Below are 10,516 nucleotides of genomic sequence, written 5' to 3'. Positions count from 1 at the left end.
CACACTAGAGCATGCTGAGCCACAACCAATCACATGGAATGAGTTTTGTGTTTTAGGGAATCTGCTGAAAATACAAAACTATTGAAGTGCTGGGTAAGTCACAGTAATACTGATGACACAGGGGTATAATTCAAAATGCTGCACTACCATCCACAGTGGACATGGGTTGGCAATAGGCTCCCACACTATGCAGTAAAAGTACATTTCACATAGTTATTTCACACAGAACATTTTCAAAAGTATAGTTGGGGCTCTCATGTTGGGAAAGTTACATTTAGATAATCTTATCTCTCACAACATCAGATGTTAAAATATTAAAATCTTTATCGAAACTACAATTGAACTCCCAAAACTGCTTACAATTAATTGAATTTCAACTGGCCAGTAATTCTCTGACCTTGATCCAAAAAGCAGCTTCAAACACACACTGTGATGAATATGAGTCACTATGTAACACTTTCCCCTGCTAGGGTAGCAGGTGTCTTGAACAAATGATGGTACATCTATTTTATAATCACAAAACAGTGATTCAAGTTATTCAGTGCTATTCCATAAGTAACACATTTTGAGTAGCAGCAATCAATAATTATGTATTCAAACATTTTTGGTGGAGAGTTAAGTCTTTTTGGAGGCGGGAACATAATCAGAAAACATTTTATCAAACATTTTACACGGTGGTGTCTGAAATTCTTGACAACCTTGATAAAGTTGAACAAAAATGACTGTTTGAAATAAATCATTCAAATACTGAGCTATGCTCAAATAAATGGGGAAATTCTATTCTTTAAAACTCATACAATTGCTCTCCAAAAGGTAGGGGAGGGGCAATTAGTTGAATTCAAGTGTCACAAAAAATTCTGTTCAGCCGATTTCATCTCAATATCAAATTATTTCTGGGTTACAATTTAGTACCTTACTGTGCTTGTTTTCAATTTAAAAGGACAAAAATAAACCAAAATAGATTCTAAGCAAAGAGCCATTTCTCAAGCAAGAACTAAGCTAGGACTCTGGGAGTGGTCTGAGTTGGGAGGGGAAAACTGAAAACAGACTGTTATTGGCAGACAAGAATGGAACTCTCTTTCTTGTTGGTCTATCAACTAATTTACCCGCTGGTGATGTCGCTAAGCAGTCCAAAACTCCATCCCACCTAATCAATTTCACAGTATTATTCCAACCTCATAGTGTGGACATTATATATATATATATATATATATACAGTTGAAGTGAAAAGTTTACATTCACCTTAGCCAAATACATTTTAACTCAGTTTTTCACAATTCCTGACATTTAATCCTAGTAAGAATTCCCTGTTTTCGGTCAGTTAGGATCACCACTTTATTTTAAGAATGTGAAATGTCAGAATAATAGTAGAGAAAATGATTTATTTAAACTTGTATTTATTTCATCACAATCCCAGTGGGCCACAAGTTTACATCCACTCAATTAGTATTCGGTAGCATTGCCTTTAAATTGTTTAACTTCGGTCAAACGTTTCATGTAGCCTTCCACAAGCTTCCCACAATAAATTGGGTGGATTTGTCCCATTCCTCCTGACAGAGCTGGTGTAACTGAGTCACGTTTGTAGGCCTCCTTTCTCACACACACTTTTTCAGTTCTGCCCACACATTTTCTATAGGATTGAGGTCAGGGCTTTGTGATGGCCACTCCAATACCTTGACTTTGTTGTCCTTAAGCCATTTTGACACAACTTTGACAGTATGCTTGGGGTCATTCTCCATTTGGAAGACCCATTTGGAACCAAGCTTTAACTTCTTGACTGATGTCTTGAGATGTTGCTTCAATATATCCACATAATATTCCTGCATCATGATGCCATCTATTTTGTGAAGTGCACCAGTCCCTCCTGCAGCAAAGTACCCCCACAACATGATGCTGCCACCGTCCTTCACGGTTGGGATGGTGTTCTTCGGCTTGCAAGCCTCCCCCTTTTTCCTCCAAACATAATGATGGTAATTATGGCCAAACAGTTCTATTTTTGTTTCATCAGACCAGAGGACATTTCTCCAAAAAGTACAATCTTTGTCCCCATGTGCAGTTGCAAACCGTAGTCTGGCTTTATTATGGCGGTTTTGGAGCAGTGGCTTCTTCCTTGCTGAGTGGCCTTTCAGGTTGTCGATATAGGACTCGTTTTACTGTGGATATAGATACTTTTGTACTTGTTTCCTCCAGCATGTTCACAGGGTCCTTTGCAGTTGTTCTGTGGTTGATTTGCACTTTTCGCACCAAAGTACATTCATCTCTAGGAGACAGAACGCGTTTCCTTCCTGAGCGGTATGATGGCTGCGTGGTCCCATGGTGTTTATACTTGCATACTATTGTTTGTACAGATGAACGTGGTACTTTCAGGCATTTGGACATTTCTCCCAAGGATGAACCAGACTTGTGGAGGTCTACAATTTTTTTTCGGAGGACTTGGCTGATTTCGTTTGATTTTCCCATGATGTCAAGCAAAGAGGCACTGAGTTTGAAGGTAGGCCTTGAAATACATACACAGGTACACCTCCAATTGACTCAAATTATATCAATTAGCTTATCAGAAGCTTCTAAAGCCATGACATCATGTTCTGGAATTTTCCAAGCTGTTTAAAGACACAGTCAGTTTAGTGTATGTAAACTTCTGACCCACTGGAATTGTGATATAGTGAATTATAGGTGAAATAATCTGTCTCTAAACAATTGTTGGAAAATTACTTGTGTCATGCACAAAGTAGATGTCCTAACTGACTTGCCAAAACTATAGTTTGCTCACAAGAAATGTGTGGAGTGGTTGAAAAACGAGTTTTAATGGCTCCAACCTATGTGTATGTCAACTTCTGACTTCAACTGTATATATATATATATATATACTGCTCAAAAAAATAAAGGGAACACTTAAACAACACCTAGATCTGAATGAAAGAAATAATCTTATTAAATACTTTTTTCTTTACATAGTTGAATGTGCTGACAACAAAACCACTCAAAAATAATCAATGGAAATCCAATTTATCAACCCATGGAGGTCTGGATTTGGAGTCACACTCAAAATGAAAGTGAAAAACCACACTACAGGCTGGTCCAACTTTGATGTAATGTCCTTAAAACAAGTCAAAATGACGCTCAGTAGTGTGTGTGGCCTCCACGTGCCTGTATGACCTCCCTACAACGCCTGGGCATGCTCCTGATGAGGTGGCGGATGGTCTCTTGAGGGATCTCCTCCAAGACCTGGACTAAAGCATCCGCCAACTCCTGGACAGTCTGTGGTGCAACATGGCGTTGGTGGATGGAGCGAGACATGATGTTCCAGATGTGCTCAATTGGATTCAGGTCTGGGGAACGGGCGGGCCAGTCCATAGCATCAATGCCTTCCTCTTGCAGGAACTGCTGACACACTCCAGCCACATGAGGTCTAGCATTGTCTTGCATTAGGAGGAACCCAGGGCCAACCGCACCAGCATATGGTCTCACAAGGGGTCTGAGGATCTCATCTCGGTACCTAATGGCAGTCAGGCTACCTCTGGCGAGCACATGGAGGGCTGTGCGGCCCCCCAAAGAAATGCCACCCCACACCATGACTGACCCACCGCCAAACCGGTCATGCTGGAGGATGTTGCAGGCAGCAGAACGTTCTCCACGGCGTCTCCAGACTCTGTCACGTTTGTCACGTGGTCAGTGTGAACCTGCTTTCATCTGTGAAGAGCACAGGGCACCAGTGGCGAATTTGCCAATCTTGGTGTTCTCTGGCAAATGCCAAACATCCTGCACGGTGTTGGGCTGTAAGCACAACCCCCACCTGTGGACGTTGGGCCCTCATACCACCCTCATGAAGTCTGTTTCTGACCGTTTGAGCAGACACATGCACATTTGTGGCCTGCTGGAGGTCATTTTGCAGGGCTCTGGCAGTGCTTCTCCTGCTCCTCCTTGCACAAAGGTCGGAGGTAGCGGTCCTGCTGCTGGGTTGTTGCCCTCCTACGGCCTCCTCCACGTCTCCTGATGTACTGGCCTGTCTCCTGGTAGCGCCTCCATGCTCTGGACACTACGCTGACAGACACAGCAAACCTTCTTGCCACAGCTCGCATTGATGTGCCATCCTGGATGAGCTGCACTACCTGAGCCACTTGTGTGGGTTGTAGACTCCGTCTCATGCTACCACTAGAGTGAAAGCACCGCCAGCATTCAAAAGTGACCAAAACATCAGCCAGGAAGCATAGGAACTGAGAAGTGGTCTGTGGTCCCCATCTGCAGAACCACTCCTTTATTGGGGGTGTCTTGCTAATTGCCTATAATTTCCACCTGTTGTCTATTCCATTTGCACAACAGCATGTGAAATTTATTGTCAAACAGTGTTGCTTCCTAAGTGGACAGTTTGATTTCACAGAAGTGTGATTGACTTGGAATTACATTGTGTTGTTTAAGTGTTCCCTTTTTCTTTTGAGCAGTGTATAAAAAATGTAAACATTTTAGAAATTATAAAATTATGTGGATATATTGAAGCAACATCTCAAGACATCAGTCAGGAAGTTAAAGCTTGGTTGCAAATGGGTCTTCCAAATGGACAATGACCCCAAGCATACTTCCAAAGTTGTGGCAAAATGGCTTAAGGACAACAAAGTCAAGGTATTGGAGTGGCCATCACAAAGCCCTGGCCTCAATCCTATAGAACATTTGTGGGCAGAACTGAGAAAGCGTGTGCGAGCAAGGAGGCCTACAAACCTGACTCAGTTACACCAGCTCTGCCAGGAGGAATGGGCCAAAATTCACCCAACTTATTTTGGGAAGCTTGTGGAAGGCTACATGAAACGCTTGACCCAAGTTAAACAATTTAAAGGCAATGCTACTAAATACTAATTGAGTGTATGTAAACTTCTGACCCACTGGGAAAGTGATGAAAGAAATTAAAGCTTAAATAAATCATTCTCTCTACTATTATTCTGACATTTCACATTCTAAAAATAAAGTGGCGATCCTAACTGACCTAAAACGAGGAATTTTTACGAGGATATATGTCAGGAATTGTGAAAAACCGAGTTTTTAAATGTAATTTGCTAAGGTGTATGTAAACTTCCGACTTCAACTGTATATATATGTCCAAACATGGATGATCCCATCACAGATTGCGTTTTTAGTCTATAGTCTGGGATCTGGGAATCTGTTCACTGTCATTTCAATTTATTGATATTTACCCTTTGAATCTTGAACATCTGAACCCCAGAATGTAGCTTTAAATACTATGCTATTGTAAAGTAAGCACACCATTTTAAATAGGGATGTCCTCTCCAACAATGCTTTAACAAAGCCTCCATCTCATTGTCTGTCCCTCTCTCCATAGGTCGTCTGAGTAAGGAGGACATAGAGCGCATGGTCCAGGAGGCTGAGCAGTACAAAGCTGCGGACGACGTCCAGAGGGACAAGGTGGCGTCCAAAAACGGCCTGGAGTCGTACGCCTTTAACATGAAGTCCACCGTGGAGGACGAGAAGCTCAAGGGCAAGCTCAGCGACGAGGACAAACAGAAGATCATGGACAAGTGCAACGAGGTCATCAGCTGGCTGGATAAGAACCAGGTACAGTTACTGCCTCTGGGTCTTTCAACCAGAATGGAGTGGATTAATGTTCATATCTAAAATCAAGTATAGCGCTCTGAGTCCCTCATTGTAATTTGATTAAACAAATGTCTGGTGGTTCAACAAGGAGGTTGGAGCACTAATGTCTATCTTTCTCTTTCTCTCTCCTTGTAGTCTGCAGAAAAGGAGGAGTTTGAGCACCATCAGAAGGAGCTGGAGAAGGTGTGTAACCCAATCATCACCAAGCTGTACCAGGCTGCAGGGGGCATGCCCGGGGGGTTGCCAGGAGGGATGCCAGGAGGGATGCCAGGGGCTGGTGGTGCCACACACGGAGGAGGCGGATCCTCTGGACCAACCATTGAGGAAGTCGACTAAACCATTCCGAGTATACATTTACTCCTGATTGGATATGGCTAAATAGTGGTCACCATTCTAAAGCTTGGAATGGGCTGAACCTTTATTTTCACAATCTGCATTGACTACTTATGTTTGTTTTGGTCATTCATCTTTTTATGCTGAAAGCAACCAATGAATTGAATATTTTTCATGGGCACTGTTCTACCTATTGTTAAACATTTTCAGTTTAACCAGTGAATGGTTACTATACAGAGCATGTTTTTCACAAGTGGAATTCTGTGACTGCAAAATGTTTTGGTCTTTGCACTGCACTGTTGGCTAAAGATAACTATTAAAAAAGAAAGAGTCTCTTGAATTCACGCTCTTCCAGATCCTCCTTTTAATTTTGACACCTATGACAGTCTTGATGACCATCAGGCTTTATCATTTAGATGTTAAAGCTGTGCTATGCAGAAATCACTCGCCATTTCCTGGTTGCTAAAATTATAATAGTTTGCCTAATTTCAGTTGTTACAATAAAAAGCACATAGAGTGTGTAGAGAGAATCACTGTACTATTTAAACCGCTGAAATATATTTACATAACCAAAAATATTGTATATTCAGCTGTTTGAAGCTGGTGTACAAAACTGAATGTAAAAGATGCAAAAATGAAACTTAAGAACGGGAACCATAGAAATGTTGCAAATAGAACATATTTACCACTTAGATTTGCTATTAATCAGAATGACTGATCTATAACTCATATTTTTATGAATTTGTCGGGTCACCCAAAAAGTTACATAATGCAGCATTAAAGAAACGTTCAAACTTCTAACTGGACATTACCATAACCGTGGTGTATATTCTTCATATCAGACAGATGAATACCACGCAATAAAAAGAAGACACACAATTGGATTTACCCTTTTTATTGCATATTCAATAGTGGTCAGGTAAACAAGAAATGACATAGCTACTGTTGGTGTGTAAACCCCGGTGTCAGCTGTGTTTTGTTTTGTTTGTCAAATCAGCGGGAGTTGGAGTTTCTCGGGCATTCATGCATCCTGTAGGCACACATGTAGAAGATACCTGTAAAAGAAAATGGGAAGACAATACCATTCAGTTCATGGACATACTGTCCACTGGATTATTTACTTATGTGAAGAAGAAAAAATATTCAAATTAATCATGTTGGACTGAGCCATCTAAAATGGCACCCTACTGCTTATATAGTGCACTACAGAGCCCTATGGGCCTTGGTCAAACGTAGAACACTACAGGCAATAGTTTGCCATTTGGGACACACAGATAGTAAATGAATGCATTTAGCTCTATAGGCAGAACCACATCATCCTACCTGAGAAGAAAGTGAGAACCACGGCCACCCAACCCATGATGTAGGACCAGGAGAAGCGCCAGTTCCCATATCGTTTCCCATAGTAGTTCACCGTCACCCCAGTGTACACAGCCATCGCTAGCAGTACAAAGAAACCTGTGGAGAGTAGTCAATCAAACACTGCTTTATTCCCTTTATCACATCCCTCAACAGGGACTTGATCGCATGGAATTAATTCATTCTATTTCTATGCTTGATATAGAGAGTGACAGGGAGAAATGACAGGAGGAGGGGGAAGGAAACACTTACAGGAGATGAAGAAGAGGATGCCGGCAGCAAACGTCTTGTCAAACCCACTGAAGGAGGAGGAGCGTATGAAAGCCATGACGCCGATCACAATGCCAATGAAGCAGGCCAGCAGGGAGAGGATCATGAAGGCACGGGTGGCATCCCAGTACGCTGGTGACAGAGAGGACAAGGCTGATACTCAGTACAGTACAGGTACTTACCCAATAAGCATTACTACTATTCCTGTCTACTACTGAATTACATTTCACACTTTACTCAAATGTGACACATCACTTAACAATTACTTATTACACAATATTCAAAATATTGCCCCAACTATTGAAATGTGGTGATTTATTAGCAACTAAACCTGCTCAAATAAAAGGAGCTGATTCCTTTATTGTGGAAATGATTTTACACTAGATATTCACAGCATGGAACAAATGACTGAACGTGACCTCATCAAGGCCTTTATTTAACTTACAGTACATTTGATGACAAAGGAGACATGTTGCTCTTACCAATGCTATCTGTATGTGTCATGCATTTCCCTGGCATACAGTAGCGCCACAGGCCCTGATGCATGTAGTTGTTAGATTGACGATACTGCATCCAGTAATCGGTTGCTGTGGAGATAATAAGGAGTATGTTCCCGACTCCAGCGCAGAACAACCCACCGCCCATGAAGCTGTACATCCTGCCAAGCACACTGACAGAGGAGACAGTTAGCCTACAGCACATCTGGCTGGGACACTGAAGCATCTCTATACACTACCATCTCATGGCTGGTGAATACAGTATAGAGTAACACAACATTGCATGCTTTGAATAGTTGAAAGGGTCTGAATCAATGATATTTTGAAAATAATAATCTTTCAAGGTACACATTCATATTCCACTTGTTTTACCATAGGCCTGCTGCTTTTAGACAGTTTGTTAGAGCAAGGTATTTTCAAATGTGGCACATAGTTTTAGCTTTGATACACTGTATTTACCCTGACATGACTGATCTGTCTCTCTTCTGTCCTCTCTCTTCTGTCCTCTCTTCTGTCCTTTCTCTGAAGAAATATTAACTTTAAGTCACCTACATCATGTCAAAGCACACATTACGTCAAATTTTAGGTAAGTAACAACCTACCTTTATTATCCTTTTTGAAAAAAAGTTAGAAATTCCAATATTACAGGGGGGTTGTCAAGGCACTCCGGAGCCCAGTATTGCCCAGGCTGGCAGGAAAGTTTAGTTTGTGTGTCGGAAACCAGGCGAACAAACGGCCTCGAGGCACAATAGAGCATGCTGAGCCACAACCAATCACAGGGGATGAGTTTTGTGTTTTAGAGAATCTGCTGAAAATACAAAACTATTGAAGTGCTGGGTAAGTCACAGTAATACTGATGACACAGGGGTATAATTCAAAATGCTGCACTACCATCCACAGTGGACATGGGTTAGCAATAGGCTCCCACACTATGCAGTAAAAGTACATTTCACATAGTTATTTCACACAGAACATTTTCAAAAGTATAGTTTGGGCTCTCATGTTGGGAAAGTTACATTTAGATAATCTTATCTCTCACAACATCAGATGTTAAAATATTAAAATCTTTATCGAAACTACAATTGAACTCCCAAAACTGCATTCAATTAATTGAATTTCAACTGGCCAGTAATTCTCTGACCTTGATCCAAAAAGCAGCTTTAAATACACACTGTGATGAATATGAGTCACTATGTAACACTTTCCCCTGCTAGGGTAGCAGGTGTCTTGAACAAATGGTGGTAAATGTATTTCATAGTCACAAAACAGTGATTCTAGTTATTCAGTGCTATTCCATAATTAACAAATTTTCAGTAAAAGCAATCAATAATTATGTATTTAACATTTTTTGGTGGAGAGTTACGTTTTTTGGGAGGCAGGAACATGTTTTAAATTTGTATATACACGGTGGGGTCTGAAATTATTGACAGCCTTGATAAAGATGAGCAAAAATGACTGTATGAAATAAATAATTCAAATACTGAGCTATGCTCAAATAAATGGGAAAATTATATTATTTTAAACTCATACAATTGCTCCGAGAAAAAGATTTTGTTTAACAAGTAATACTTTTTTTCTCTCAAAAAGGTAGGAGTCAAAATGATTGACACCCCTTTTTTAATACCTAGCCCTGCAAGAATAACAGCGTGAAGTCTTTTTCTAAAGAAATGTATGTGTTGGAGAACACATTGGGAGGGATCTTAAGACCATTTCTCCATACAGAATCCTTCCAGATCCTTGATATCCTTTGTCTGCGCTTATAGACTGCCCTCTTCAATTCAAACCATAGGTTTTCAGTGGGTTTCAAGTCCGGAGAATGAAATCCAAAGCAAAAATAAATATATTTAATAAATTACAAGTATACTAAAGTGTTCTTATATATAAAAAATTATAATAATATACTTAAAATACGAAATGTACTATTCTATACTATATACTACACACACATATATATATATATATATATATATATATATATATATATATATATATATATATACATATACTATAATTACACTTCAACACACTTATTAAAATTGTACTTTATATTCATTGCTATTTCAGTCTTTTAGTATACTATAAATACACTATCATCAACCTTCAATATGCTTATTAAAAGTGTACTTTAAATTAATTGTTTTTCAGTCTTTAAGTATACTATATGCTCACTATCATTAAACGTACAGACTCATTAAAACTGTACTTCAACTTCAAACACTAATTGGAATTCAGTATATTCATTCAAACTCTGCTTATGAGTGATCAAGTACACTATAAGTATACAGCAAGTGTATTCTTCACTCTATATTGTGTTACAATGTGCGATTAAAATGTATTTAATTTAATTATTTTTGTCAACAATGAACTCAAATTCTCTGTATGATTTCAACACTTGGTGATTTTAAAACAGTTACAGAGTTCAATGCCTGTGATGGGAGAAAACTGAGGATGAATCA

General features: G+C 39.9%; 2 protein-coding genes across 5 annotated transcripts; one reads left to right on the top strand and one right to left on the bottom strand.

Annotated features, from left to right (window-relative positions):
• The first annotated feature begins 5,305 nt into the window (after positions 1-5,305).
• LOC123744744 (heat shock cognate 70 kDa protein-like) lies at positions 5,306-6,009 on the top strand. The gene is made up of 2 exons (XM_045724640.2): positions 5,306-5,562; positions 5,737-6,009. The coding sequence occupies exons 1-2, from the start codon at positions 5,359-5,361 to the stop codon at positions 5,935-5,937; spliced, it is 405 nt and encodes a 134-aa protein (XP_045580596.1). The 5' UTR covers positions 5,306-5,358; the 3' UTR covers positions 5,938-6,009.
• An 804-nt stretch (positions 6,010-6,813) lies between these two features.
• On the bottom strand, positions 6,814-8,843 carry LOC106613049 (lens fiber membrane intrinsic protein). Of its 4 annotated transcripts, none has more exons than XM_014214931.3 (6): positions 8,663-8,843; positions 8,520-8,582; positions 8,046-8,221; positions 7,546-7,695; positions 7,258-7,392; positions 6,814-6,989 (listed from the first exon to the last, which is right to left on the bottom strand). In XM_014214931.3, exons 2-6 carry the CDS (start codon positions 8,525-8,527, stop codon positions 6,928-6,930), a joined length of 531 nt encoding a protein of 176 aa, XP_014070406.1. In that variant the 5' UTR covers positions 8,528-8,582; positions 8,663-8,843; the 3' UTR covers positions 6,814-6,927. The 4 variants fall into 4 exon arrangements, with proteins under 4 accessions (XP_014070406.1, XP_014070405.1, XP_014070408.1 ...); XM_014214930.3 differs by having other exon boundaries at positions 8,046-8,233; positions 8,663-8,841; XM_014214933.3 differs by lacking the exon at positions 8,520-8,582 and having other exon boundaries at positions 8,663-8,841.
• Positions 8,844-10,516: the final 1,673 nt, after the last annotated feature.

This window comes from Salmo salar, chromosome 09 (genome assembly GCF_965601325.2).
Source record: "Salmo salar chromosome 09, fSalSal1, whole genome shotgun sequence".
NCBI classification, from domain to species: Eukaryota; Metazoa; Chordata; class Actinopteri; order Salmoniformes; family Salmonidae; genus Salmo; species Salmo salar.
This window is presented reverse-complemented; position numbering and strand designations above follow the sequence as displayed.

Coding starts and splice junctions, on each gene's coding strand:
- LOC123744744 (XM_045724640.2), top strand. CDS start 5,359: ATGGTCCAGGAGGCTGAGCAGTACAAAGCTGCGGACGACGTCCAGAGG. Junction 5,563..5,736: donor GCTGGCTGGATAAGAACCAG/GTACAGTTACTG, acceptor CTCTCCTTGTAG/TCTGCAGAAAAGGAGGAGTT.
- LOC106613049 (XM_014214930.3), bottom strand. Junction 7,696..8,045: donor GACACATACAGATAGCATTG/GTAAGAGCAACA, acceptor CTCTGTCACCAG/CGTACTGGGATGCCACCCGT. Junction 6,990..7,257: donor GGTTCTCACTTTCTTCTCAG/GTAGGATGATGT, acceptor TTTCTTTTACAG/GTATCTTCTACATGTGTGCC.